Source organism: Tenrec ecaudatus, chromosome X (assembly GCF_050624435.1).
Source record: "Tenrec ecaudatus isolate mTenEca1 chromosome X, mTenEca1.hap1, whole genome shotgun sequence".
Classification (NCBI taxonomy): Eukaryota; Metazoa; Chordata; class Mammalia; order Afrosoricida; family Tenrecidae; genus Tenrec; species Tenrec ecaudatus.
In genome coordinates, this window is record NC_134548.1 from 80,778,514 (window position 1) to 80,792,404 (window position 13,891).

General features: G+C 49.3%; 2 protein-coding genes across 4 annotated transcripts in view; one reads left to right on the top strand and one right to left on the bottom strand.

The window, feature by feature from the left end:
• Positions 1-13,891, top strand: part of NHSL2 (NHS like 2) — a 200,923-nt gene that overhangs the window by 183,622 nt on the left and 3,410 nt on the right. The window contains exons 2-5 of one of the 3 annotated variants that reach the window (XM_075539689.1): positions 7,780-7,907; positions 8,205-8,400; positions 10,211-10,342; positions 11,189-13,495. In XM_075539689.1, the coding sequence (XP_075395804.1) occupies positions 7,905-7,907; positions 8,205-8,400; positions 10,211-10,342; positions 11,189-13,495 (2,638 nt within the window). In that variant the 5' untranslated portion in view covers positions 7,780-7,904. The remainder of the gene's footprint in view (positions 1-7,779; positions 7,908-8,204; positions 8,401-10,210; positions 10,343-11,188; positions 13,496-13,891) is intronic. The other 2 variants (XM_075539690.1, XM_075539691.1) reach the window with 2 other exon arrangements.
• RTL5 (retrotransposon Gag like 5) lies at positions 240-6,368 on the bottom strand. Its single transcript, XM_075538383.1, is given in 7 exon segments — positions 240-318; positions 320-484; positions 486-590; positions 592-676; positions 679-762; positions 765-924; positions 6,291-6,368. Coding segments are annotated over 7 exon segments (756 nt in total).

Sequence of the window (13,891 nt, forward strand, 5' to 3'; positions counted from 1 at the left end):
CAGAAGTGGAATGCAATTCTGCTTCCTCCATCTACCAGGTTGTATTATGGGCAGCAAAACATTGAGGACATTTTTTGGCATGGTTGTCACTTTCATAGTCAGGATCCTGGGATAAAGTATGGGACAATAGACTCTTTATAATGTCCATTTGCTGGTCTAGGTCCTCTCAGACAGCTCCATCTCTTATTCTGGTTCTGGTTCCTTATCCCCATCCTCATATTTTTTTCTTATCCTTATTCTCATCTTTGTGCTGCTTTCTTCCTCGTCTCTTCATCCTCCTCTTTCTGTTTTATCTCCTCCTCTCTCATCTTTTCCTTCTTCCTCCTCCTTCCTCATCTCTTTCACCTCCTCCTCCCCCCTCATTTCTTGCCAAAATGACTTTATGTACTTGCACTGGTCTTCAGGTAAAGCTTCGTGTTCATCCTCATGGTCATAACCATGATTTTTCCTTTCTTCATCATTAAAGTGAGCAGCAAAAGCATCAGAGATCGTGAGCCTCAGGGAGCGGGTTTGGCTTGGGGATACATCTTTGATTTTCTTGATCCACACATTGAAGAATCAAGTCATCCAAGTTGACCATTTGGGGTGACACACGAGCTCTTTGCAGACAAATCCGCCTGATCTTTAATGAGTTGGTGTTGGAGACAGCAGTTATACCAAGACCAGAATTGGAGCGGAATTGGGAAGCATCTGCATGGCTGCAGGGGGTGCAGTGTCCTTGCTTGAGCTAATCAATGACCTTTTTAGCCACACGTGGGGAGATGGGCCATGGAATTTCTTACAGGTTTCATACAAGAAGCACAGGAAACTGGCATGCTGGGGCTTCTCTCCGAGGTGACAGAAATGGACCAGTAGAAAGGAAATCAGAAAGGCCACCTGCGCGGTGCCTCCAGGGACGTGATGCCCAGAGTTGACAATGGAAGTCTCTCATTGTATCAGAAATACAGGCAGGGAGATGCGGTCGTCTGACAAGGACTCCATAGCTGGCAGTGGGTGCTAGAGGGGTGGCAACGGCAGGCGCAGGTTGGGCAGATGTGAGGGGTCTTTGGGCCTTCAGAGGCACCATAATCCTGGATTATGCTAATTTGAAATGCATCTGGGAGAGACTCCGACTCCAGGTGCACCGGAAGCCTGCTTAAGAAGGGTAATTATCAAATGTTGCCCCCACCTGGGTATCCGCTAGCTAGCAGATAGAATTCAAGAAGGTAACAAGGAGTTAACTTCTGGTAGGGCTCTTAGAAGCTGAAGGCCCCAGTTGGCATCCTCCCCCCACCCCACCCCCACTCTCCATGCCACCCCTGTAATTATTCTCTTATTTTCGCGGGGCTACATGTGTGGGCTCATGGAGATTTCCGGAGGCCTCAGATAGGTACAGGGGCTATGTTCCCAGGGCCTTTGGAGCCTTTGATGCCAAAGTGCAGGAAGGGCCACATCCAGACGCAAGAGCAGGCAGCGGGCTGAGCTGCAAATCCCACGTGGCTCCCGTGGGCAGTGTGTGCATGGGGCCCTTGAGAAACTCCTGCTCAGGTCCTTTGCCCACCTCCTGAGTGGACAATTGGTTTTTTTTTCTTGTTGTAGTTTAGCAGTGTATTGTAGATTTTAGTAATAAGGCCTTTGTCTGATGTGTCATTGCTAAAGATGTTTTCCCCCATTCTGTAGTCTCTCTTATTACTCTCATGGTGAATTCTTTCGATGTACATAAGTGTTTTATTTTTAGTATGTCCCATTTGCCTCCTCCGTGTTGGTGTCCTTCCCAATTTCTGATAGCCTATGTATTCCCTGTGCCAAGTTTCTCAGGTTTGTCCCAATACCCTCATTGATGGCCCTAATAGTTTGGGGTTTTACCTCAAGATCTGTGATCCACCTTGAGTTTATTCTTGTGCAGGGAGTGAGATAAAGGTCTTGCTTCATTTTTCTGCAGCTATGATCCATATTTTCCAGCACCATGAATTGAAGAGGGCATCTGCTTCCCATTTGATACTTTTGGGCCCCTTATCAAAGATCAGTTGTCTGTATACCAGTGATTTTATTTCTGGGTTTTCAATCCTTTTCCGTTGGTCTGAATATCTATCATTATACCAGCGCCATGCTGTTTTGACCACTGTGGCTGTGTAGTAGGTGCTAAAGTCGGGTACAGCAAGCCCTCTGACTTGGTCCTTCTTCTTGAGGAGTTCTCTGCTAATTCTCGGTTTATTCCCTCTCCATATGAAGTTGGTAATCTGTTTTTTCCAACTCTTTGAAGAAAGTTGCTGGAATTTGGATTGGGATAGCATTGAACTTCTATATCTTGTGATATAGTACATAGCATGTCTACCTGGAAGGGATAGGTGGAATAAACAAACTAGAAGAGAGAACAACAGGAGGACAGTTCCAGGGGGACATGGGGATAGGGGAGGCAGGGGGAAAGGAAGAGGATGTTTACAAGCACAGGGACAAGGGAATAACAAGTGATCCAAAATCAGTCTCAAGGAGGGTGTGGGAGGTCTGGCAGGGCTGGATCAAGGACAATGTAACCGAGAGGAATTCCTAAAACCCAAACGAAGGCAGAACATGATAGTGGGACAAGAGGAAAGTACAAAAAAACAGAGGAAAGAATTAGGAGGCAAAGGGAGGTCATAGAGATTTAAATACAGACATATAAAGATGTAAATATATTTATATACGACGAGGGGGGAATAGATCTATGTACATATATTTATAGGTTTAGTATTAAGGAAACAGATGGACACTGGGCCCCTGCCCAAGTACTCCCTCAACATAAGAACACTTTGTTCTAACAATTCGGCAGTGTGAGATGCTCACCTGCCTGGCACGATCGCTGATGACAATGGGTACACAGGCAAATGTGGTGAAGAAAGCTGATGATGCCCGGCTACCAAAAGATATAGCACCTGCATTTGCTGTAGACAATGCGTGCACAAGCAAATGTGGTGAAAAAGCTGATAGTGTCCAACTACCAAAAGATATAGCACCTGAAGTCTTAAAGACCTGAAGATAAACAAGCAGCCATCTAGCTGAGAGACAACAAAACCCACATGGAAGAAGCACACTGGCCTGTCCTGACTAGATCACTGAGGACAAAGTGGGTGCACAAGCAAAAGTTGTGAACAAAGCTGATGATGCCTGGCTATCAAATGATGTAGCATCAGGGGTCTAAAAGGCTTGAAGACAATCAGGCGGCCATCTAGCTAAGAAACAACAAAGCCCACATGAAAGAAGCACACCAGCCTACCCCGACACGAACACTGAAGACAAAGCGGATGCATGGGCAAGTGAGGTAAAGAAAGCTGATGGTGCCCAGTTTTCAAAATATATAGAATCTGGGGTTCCATAGGCTGTAAGATAAACAAGGGGCCATCAACTGAAGAACAACAAAGCCCACATGGAAAATGCACACCAGCCTGTGAGATGACAAGGCATCGAAGGGATCAGGTATCAGGCATCAAAGACAAAAAAAAATCATAGCATTGTGAATGACGGGGAGTGCAGAGTGGGGACCCAGGGCCCATCTGGGGGAAATTGGACATCCCCTTGCAGAAGGCTGTGGGAAGGTGACGAACCAGTCAGAGTGTACTGTAGCAACGATGAAACATACAATTTTCCTCTAGTTCTTGAATGCTTCCTCACTCCCCCCCCACTATCATGATCTCTATTCTACCTTACATAACCGGCTGGACTGGGAGATGTACACTGGCACGGATAGGAACTGGAAATATGGGGAATCCAGGACAGATGAGCCCCTCAGGAACAGTGGTGAGAGTGGCGATATCAGGAAGGTGGAGGGAGGGTGACGGAGAGAGGGGAAACAGATGACAAGGTCTACATGTTACCTCCTCCCTGGAGGATGAACAGCTGAGAACTGGGTGAGGGAGGTGTTGGATTGTGTAAGATATGATAAAATAATAATTATTTATAAATTATCAAGGGTTCGGGTGGAGGGGGAGCGGGGAGGGAGGAGAAAATGAATAGCTGATGCCAGGGACTCAGGTGGAGAGTGGGTGTTTTGAGAATGATGATGGCAACATATGTACAAATGTGCTGGACACAAATGATGTATGTACGGATTGTAAAAAGAGCTGTATGAGCCCCTAATAAAATGATTTTTTTAAAAGAAATGCCACCTTGCCTTCCTGCCCCACCCCAGTGCCACCCCAGGCGGGCCCCGCGGGGAGGGGGGCGAAATCCCACTGACCGCCTCCTACTGATTCAATGAGAAGGCGCCTGCCCACTCAAGGTTACCGTGGCAACCGCCAGGGGACCGGCTCCTCTCTTCAGGCTGGCCCCAAAGTGGGAAGACCTGCTTGGCAGCACTCTGCAGAGCCTGGTGAAAGGTTCTGAGAGGGAAGGCCCCGCCCACCAGAAGGAGCCTGAGCTGCTGTGGACAAAGGGAGGCAGCCAAGAGGGAGAACAAGTAGGAACTGTTACACAGTGACAAGCAAAGCACATGTGTCCCGCCTGCCACTTGGAAGATTCTGTTTCCACCAGTGGGCACTACTCCTGCCTGGCTCTGGGCTACTACCAAAAAGGTCCAGGGTTGGAAACTACCAAGTGCCCAGGAGGCAGATGTGGAGGTCTCTGCTTCTGTAAAGATTGATAGCCTTGGAAGCCCGTATCTAGTTCACCCTCTCGTGTCTCAGAGCCAGAATCCACTTCACAATAACAGGTCAGTTCAGCAGGCCAAGGGGGAAAGGCGACGGAGGCTGAAGCAGGTCAGTGGGTCAGGCCATTCACGAAGAAAGTGAGATCAAAGATGCCCTCAAAATGTGAGAATATATATATATATCATAGTGAATGAAGGGGGAAGTGCAGAGTGGAGACCCGAGGCCCAAATGTCGACCACTGGAGATCCTCTCATAGAGGGGTTTAGGAGAGGAGATGGGTCAGTCAGGGTGCGATGTAGTACCGATGAAGAACACAGCTTTCCCCCAGATCCTGGATGCTTTGTCCCCCCAACTACCATGATCCGAATTCTACCTTGCAGGACTGGATAGGGCAGAGGTTGTACACTGGTACATATGAGGGCTGGAGGTACAGGGAATCCAGGGTGGACGATACATTCAGGACCAGGGGTGTGAGGGGCGATGCTGGGAGAGTGGAGGGTGAGTGGGTTGGAAAGGGGTAACTGATTACAAGGATCCACATGTGACCTCCTCCCTGGGAGAGGGACGACAGAGAAGGCGGGGGAAGGGAGACTCCGGATAGGGCAATATATGACAAAATAACGATGTATAAATTACCAAGGGCTCATGAGGGAGTGGGGAGCGGGGAGGGAGGAGGAAAAAAAGAGGACCTGATGCAGAGGGCTTAAGTGGAGAGCAAATGCTTTGAAAATGATGAGGGTAAAGAATGTACGGATGTGCTTTATACAATTGATGTATGTATATGTGTGGATTGTGATAAGAGTTGTATGAGCGCCTAATAAAATGTAAAAAAAGAAAAACTGAAACCAACCCCTGCGCCCAACCTCCTCTTTGAATGTGGTTCATGCCTTTGAGCTCCCGGAGTTGGACTGCATTCACTCTGCTCTTGCAGGAAACTTGACCCCGTGCTTCCCGGATGGCTAACACCACCACAAAGACACAGCCCCCAGCATTCCCTTCATTCCCATGCAGCAGCTCCAGCCATTTTGCCCACGCACTCAGATGGCGTACAGCAGGCAGGGTGGAGAAAGTCCAGACTGGAATCAGACAGAAATGGAATCAAATGCAAATGCCGCAACGAACTAGCTGTGTCACATTATGCTGATGGCCCAAATGCCCCCAGCCTCGGATTAATCGGCCACCTTGAAAATGAAGCTTCTAATTCCTTACCGTACGGCTTTGCAAGGATTAGCGGTAGAACGCGTACAAACCGCTTAGCGAGAGTAACTTGGAGCTGGAGAAACCCCTGTTAGCGGATAATACCAGTTCCCATGACATGTCCATTGGACGTGGGCAGAGATGAATACAATGTGATTCCTTATGATATGAAAGGCAGACACACCGAGGAGAAAGGCGCCGTGAGGAGGACGACTAGGCTGCTGCAACTATGAGGACGCGACCGCAGGAGGTCTGGGTACATACAACTCACTGCACAGAACGCTTCCCCCTTGTGAAATGTCCTCTTTGTAAGCAGTGCCTTGATAAAAAGATACAGATGAACCCTCGGTAACAGTCAGAAGCTCGATAGGCATGCATTGACATGACTACCATTTACGCATGTCCACTTCAGGAAACTTGTTCAAGCCTAGAAGCCCTTCCTCCCTTCTCTTCATTCGCACACTTACACTTTCTTCAAAGTTACAGCCTTACCTCGACAACACCAACAAATTGTCGGACATTAATTCTATGTTTCGCATTCCCTCCGTAGCGTAACATGACACTTTGCATCATCCAGGTTGAGAGGATGTATATAGTTCTGAAGTGCCTGTTCTTTCACTGATTCATTCAATTAGTCAGTCATGTACTCCTCCTGGGTATATATTTGGTGAACCTCACCAGACTTGAATTTCTCAATGGAAAGAATCACATTTTAGTAGCCTTGTATTACCAGAAGCACAGAGCCGGATCGCCAAGAGGTGCTTAGAAAACATTTGTGTGAATGCTGTGTGAAAAAAAATTTTTTTAAGGCCATAACAGCTCTCATTTAAGCATCCCAGCAAAGGTTAACTCATTTGGACGGCAGAAAATCCCCAAAGGGCCATAGCTCCCTACCACAGCCACAGCGACCGTAGAGAAGCAAGCTTCCAAGGAACTCGGTGAGTCTTGCGTTCCCAGAACAGAGTTGCTGTCATGCAGGGAAGATGTAAAGTCAATGTGTTCTCTGGGGCCAGCAAGAGCAGAACTTGAACTAGGATAGAAACCTTAGAGAGGCTTCACCTCAAGACAGGGAGAACTTCATGACACACCTGACAGCCTCAGCTGTCCATGGATGGTATGAGACGCCTTTGGAAGGAACAGTGTCCCCTCATGCAGGTGTGTGCACAGGCTAAACAGCACCTTAGAGGGCTGCTGAGGGGGCAGGTCTAGCACAGAACAGTGAACCTTGGAGGTCCTGCCAAACCTCAAGTTCCTGTGACTCTAAGAGTCTGTGTCCAGATGTAAATAGATGCACGCCTGCTTATTCTCTGCTTTACTCTGGCTCTCTTCATTCACTCATCTAATTCACGGAAATCAAGCCCACTGTACTCGCACTGGATCCTTCTCATCCCCTGACTCTGCTCCCAAACTTCTCCTCCCCCCTGTGGCACTACCTCCTTTCTTTCCTTCAGTATCCCTCTCCTACACCTGACACTACCCAAATTGGAACTAAGGTGCAGGAAACCAGGCCAGAAAGGGGAGGGAGGGAGGACGTTCAAATCAGAACTCAACATCAAAGAGAGATCTCCAGGTTGGACTTCCAAATGCAAATTTCTTCTGGCTTAACACAGGTCACTTCTCTGGTAGGGTTGCAGAAACTCTGAAGAAGGACTTCACAAAAAATGACTCTTGCGATAAAAAGTAGCCAAAGATTTTGGTGCCCTGAGCCCTCTCTCTGCATGCAGCACGTCTTCGAGTGGGGCTCAGAGACAATGGTCTGGTCCCTGAACCAGCGCAGATTGGATTTCTTGCCTTCCCTTTCTGCTCAGCCCTCTGAGCCCTGGGTAGAAGAATGATCTTCTTTCAGATACCAGATAATATCCTACAGAAACAGTGTAAGTTCGGCCTTGCGGTTAGAGCAGGAGTCCTGGCTCACGGCCCTTCCCCAGCCCAGCGTGTGGCTATGGCCCCTAGAGTGTGTATCCACTATGCTATTTTTCAGAAGAATATGAGGAACAGGACTCAGAGGCCAGATTCCTGGGGCAGACCTTCCGCCCTTCTGAGGAGCCCCCTGAGCCTACTCTCAATCCAAGGCCCCAGCCTCCCAGGCATCTGGAGTTAGTGTCCATGGTGAGTTGCCTCCTCCCTGACCCGAGAAAGCCGGCGTGTAGCATTCACCCTGTGCCCACTGACAGGGGACCACCACCTGCTGACATGGCCCACTGGCAGCTGCAGTTGACCTTCATGTGTCAGCAGAGCTACTCTGCGGCCCCGCCTGGATGGGCCCTGCACAGGCAAGTACCTGACCAGGCAGCCTCTTCTGGCTCCCAAATGATGACTCTACCCCCCTAGCTAAACAGCCAACCGTGGGTACTAACTCATCGCCAGTGGGGAATACACCCTTTCCATCACCTTCTTTCCCAACAGCCTACAAAATGGCAGCTGAGCGAGGAGGAGACCACCACCCCGGGTGTCAGGACCCCTGAGGCCTCACTGAGCCAGTCTACCACAACCAGCAATCAAACAGCCTGGAAAAGCCTTTCCCCTCTGCCCATCCTAGAGGAGAGGCGGTGGCCTCCGCCTGGCTCCACGCACTCGGGCATTGTGCCCATCGACATCTCTGGTAGAGTTGCTGAACACACCCTCTGCTCGCTTGCATCCATTCCCACAGCGGACCATCCTCTCTGCTCCTAGCTCATCCTGCTCTGTCTTCATCACGGCCCTGTTCACGGGACCGAGGCATGCAGAAGAGGGGGGCCTCTGGTGCTGTTTCTCCACTGCCTATTGGCACTACCATGCCATCTGATAGTAAACAACTTTTTTACAAACACAAACTCTAAAACTTTATGAACCTGTGTGCTCTTTCAAGCGTGTACAGAAACTTACAGTTTGTCCATTCTTTTTTGTTTGGGGAAAGGCAACCTCTTTTGCCAAGATCCAGGGTTGGTTCGCACAGAGAGCAATTGAAGGAGCCGTGGGCGAGTCTTCGTGCTGGTGGGAGAGGGAAAGGAGCATACTAGAGCACAGGCCAGAGGCTTTGTGGCCCTTTAAGGACACGATAGGTCTTCTAGCTACGTGGGCTTCTCAACTTGCTTGGCAAGGTCTTCAAGAAGGACAGTAACAGAAAGGCACTGAGACAAAATTTATCAGTAGGGAATCCAGAGCTACCTGCCCGTAACAGTGGAAACGGTGGCATATGTAGCCCACTTTGTAGTAGTGGCTTTGAGGACATAGGTCACACATACCATGCCCGTTGTTAGTTATTAGTTTGTGCCCTACATTCCATCAACTGTAAGTGGAAGAAAAGGAGAATGGTCAGTTATGGAGGGGGTGGGGCAGATAGGGCCAGTGACCTGAGGAAATCCAGACTTAAGTTGCCCCAAAGGGCCAGAGGGATCCAAGGGCCTAGCACCAATCCATGGTACCCTAGACAAAGTCGATACAGACAATGAGGATGGACAGGTCCATATAGAGTGATGCTCTCTAGGAAGGTGGCGGCATCTCTGGAACTCAGAGGTCCAGAACAGAGCCCACAGCCTCGGAACATGTACTGAGAGCAGAAAGAGGAGGTGAGCGGAGATTCAGAAAGTGATGCTTCGTGCTTTGTTTCTAAATGTTGCTATTATGCTGGAGAAGACTGTCCCTGGATTTCTTTCACTGAGCCACTTGCTGAAGTATGGGTATGCATATGCAGCCACGGGCCAAGAGGAAAGGGCTGTAGTTCGCTAGCTGCTGAACAAGAGAGGGTAAGGGGAACTTACAACTTCCCTGGTCCAGCCCCAACAACTTCACAGGAGCTGATGACCGACCCAACACCTTGAGAGAGAACTACTCCCTTGCCTTAATTACTATGTGGGGGTGGAGTCAGGGTGGGGGGGGGGGGGTGACAGTGGGGTCATATTATAGAATAGAATATCCGGTGGTGGCTTGGTTGGTGGGAGACCGTGGGACAGCTTCTCGGAAACATGAACCTGGCTTTCCCTTAAAGAGGATTCCAATTCAGCGACTAGTCTCAACTTGTCGGTCTACGCCACTGGCTCGCTCACCCTGGATGTACATCAGACTCATCCAAGATGCTTCTTATACTTGAGCCTACTCCCAGAGATTTAAATGTTTATGAGGTGGGGGTCCAGGTATTAGAGTTTCAAATGCTCTGGTTTATTTCAATACACAGCCAAGGTTGAAAACCACTGTTTTAGTCCATCTGAAACCCATGAGTGAACCTGGAGATGGTCTATGAAGCCCAGCGTGTGTCCCTTGGGGCTGTGGGTGTCCAGGGCCAAATTGGGAGGGAAGGGAAGGACGTTCCACCTGCTTAAACGCTACTCATATCCATTGCTGCTGCCATCAGCTCTTCGCTTTACCTGGGCCAATTTCCACTGTACTTTCAGCAGAAGCCAGGATGCACCCAAGTGTCTTTATTTTGGCTACAGGACAGCAGTTTGATAAGCATGCACGTTTGCGACACTCATTGTTTAACACGGAGACAGCCGTGAACCCCAAGTCCACCCTGAGGCGGAGGCGGACCATTATTGGATTCTCTAACTATTCCCAGCGAGACCAAGGTGACCCCACCACCACCACTGATTTCACATCCACATTCCATGGTTGACTCCCACCAATCTTGCCCCAGGTGGTATTGAGGTGATAGCGAACAGGGCTAGTTGGGGATAAAATAGGCTTTGGATTTCCTAAAAAAAAAAAAAAAAAAAAAAGCCAGTGTGGTAATTATGACTACCAATATGTCTTTTGCCAAGAGCAGCAATCGAACAAGGAGAGCAATTGAATATTGTCTCTCAGGCTACTAACTTCATTATACTATTGTCTCCCATGCTATAGGCCAAAATTAGGCAAAGAGTTAAAGGGGAAAGGGATGGTCTCTAAATTCACCATCTTAACGGAATCATTGCTACCATTAAATAAGTGTCCTCCAAAGAGCCGGATGTAAATCCTAGCCCCTTCACTTACTTACTCAGAGGCTTTGACCAAGTTACATGACCTTTCTGTGCCTCGGTGTCGTCATCTACTAATTGGGGATAATAATGTTGACACAACTTTGAGCATTAGAGTTATTTCGTGTGCTTTGGCTACCATGTACCTTCTGCCTAGTAGGTGTTCAAAAATGGCGAGTGTTCTTATAAATCATTAAAGTTAGAGTATTAATAACGCAGCAATCATAATTGATGTGTGGATGAGAATTCAGAGCACCCTGTCACTGACTCACTGTGTGATAATGAGCAAGGTCCCAAATTCCCCAGCATCCCCAGCTATGGAACGGACAAACCAAGGAATTCTGATCAAGCTGTTGGCAAGAGCTTCTTGGAAAAACCTTGGTGCTTGGGTTTCTAGATAACCAATGGGGGGGGGGGTCTCCTTCTGCATCACTAAACTTCTGTGTTTGCCTCCTCCAGGTCATAGCAACATCCCAGCAGACAGTGTGGCCCACTCAACCACTTCAGAGAGCAGGTCCAACCATTCGGTTCCAGAAGGTGTTCACGGAAGAATTGCACTTAGTCAGGAAGCTCAGTTCCAAAGTCTCACCTCATCAGTACGCAGAAATCCTTCTAGCCATCGGGAAGAAGCTCACCAAGAACATAGTGGTGCAAACCCTCCAGGCATGGAGAGGATGGGAATGTTGTACAGTGTCCCCAATTCTTGCAATGGAACAACAGAATCTACATTCTCCACTTCCTGGCAGGGAGATACTTTCACCTACATGATTCCAAGTGCCGCCAGCCAGAGCGATCAAGTCAATGAACATGAAAAGAATCCTTCCGGGAAGTCTTGGGTCTCTTTAAACACACCCCCGCCTCTGATGCCAAAGGAGACTGCCACCCTCTTTGTCGCTCGTGCTAACCCAGCAGGATGCAGTGGGTTAGCTAGCTACTCAGAGCACCCTCCTCAACGAAGGCAAGTCCCAGAACAAACTGCCAAGATTGGCCTTCTGACCAGTGGTACCTCAAGACTGGAGAGAGGCCCAGGTGGGACCAGCAAATTCCGTGAACGTTCCCTGTCTGTGCCCACAGACTCGGGCATCATAGATATGGACTATGATGAAAGGCAGAAGGTCAGCGAAACCTGTGCCCTGCCTTACGCTAGTACAAGTTGTGAGGGAAGCAACAGTGCTGACAACATTGCCTCCTTTGGTGCCGAGCAGGAGGCCCAGCACAGAAGGCAAAGGTCCAAGAGTATCTCGCTCAAGAAGGCCAAAAAGAAACCTCCTCCACCAATGCGCAGCGTCTCACTGGTCAAAGATGAGCCAGTCCTCTTGCCAGAAGAGGGACGAACGTGCCCCAAGGACCAGAGACCCAAGAGTCTCTGTCTCTCCTTGGAACAACACGGACATAATTCGGCCCACCCAGATGCTCAGGGCCAGCCACCTATGTCAACCCTCAACGATGCCGAAGGTACACAATCCTCCCACCACTGGGATCTTACTGACTGGAAGTCTGGTGACACCTACCAGTCCTTGTCCAGCTCTAGTACTGCCACTGGGACCACAGTCATTGAGTGCACCCAAGTTCAAGGCAGCTCAGAGTCTCTTGCTTCCCCTTCCACCTCCAGAGCCACTACGCCTTCCCAACTCTCCATTGAGATGGAGGCCCGGGAGATAACCTCGCCAGGAAGGCCCACTGGACTAATGTCACCCTCCAGTGGATACTCCAGTCAGTCAGAGACACCAACGCCCACTGTCTCCATGTCTTTGACTCTTGGCCACTTTGCCCCTCCTAGCAGCGGCATTCGGGTACGTCCAGTGGTACCCGAAAGGAAATCATCACTACCCCCGACATCACCAATGGAGAAAAGTTCCAAGTCAAGGCTATCATTTGACTTACCCTTGACCTCTTCCACCAACCTGGATATGTCTTGTATGAGTATCTCCATCCAAAGCAAAACCAAGGTGAGCCGGCATCACTCAGATACAAATTTTGGGGCCAAACTGGCCCAGAAAGCTAGTCCCAACCAGCCAATCATGCCCATGGTTACTCAATCTGACCTACGTTCTGTACGCCTGAGGTCAGTCAGCAAGTCTGAGCCAGAAGATGACGCCGACAGTCCTGACTATGCTGAAGAGCCTGGAACAGAAGTCTTCACCTTGTCTGAGAGAAAAATGAAGCCCCCTGTAGCTGAGAAGCCTCCATTGGCCCAGAGGCCTTTGAGCTTGGTCCACAGAACCCCATCAGCCCCCAGGGGTTACCCACTAACTTCACCTACTCTGGCTATGACCACCAAGAGCTCAATTCAGCACATGAAGCCACTCCCTCCAGACATCTACACAGTGGTGCGGAAACCAAAGTCTTCCAGCTCCTCTGATGGCAAGAGCCCAGGGGAATCTGTAGCACGCTTACCACTAGTTTTCACCCCTTTTGCCAGTTCCTCTGGTGCTTTCTTCTCAGGACCACACCCACCTCCTCTGGGAACCGTGGAAGATGAGAGCCTCAAAGGAAGAGCCTTGCCTGAAAGAATTAGCCTCCAGAGTCAGGAAGAAGCTGAGCAAAAGAAAGGCAAGATTCCACCTCCTGTACCAAAAAAGCCCAGCGTGCTGTACCTGCCTCTCACCTCCCCCACAGCTCAGGTGGACGTTTATGTGGCAGAGCCGAGGCTGCCTCTCAGTCCCATCATCACCCTGGAGGAAGATGCCAAGTGTCCACCTACCTGTGAGGATCTGCAAGCGCCTGGAAACAAGATGACGTCAACTCCACAGGCAAACCTCCTGGGTCAGTAAGCTGTCTTTTGTCTTTTTCTTCCAATCACAGGAGATGTGAGGGTGAGAAGGGAATACCAAATGCAGAATCAAACACCCCAAAATAATTCATCCAGGCCCCAAGATGACCACTCCTCATAAGAGTTGGGGTTACTCTAAACGCCCTACTGCTCTTAGGATCAGGAGTAACCTCGGGTTGAATCTTCCTGGTCCACGTTGGGCCCAGTCTACCCTTGGGCCCTTAGTGATCAAATGAAAGCAAAGTAGGTTCCAGGATGCTAGGACTTTAGGACGCCATCACCTAGTCAGACATGCAGACCTTGCCATAGGAACTCTTTGCCGTCCTTCATTTGTGGAGCACAGTTCGTTAGCTACATTGAACTCATGCTGAGTTCTAGCGCCAGCGCAC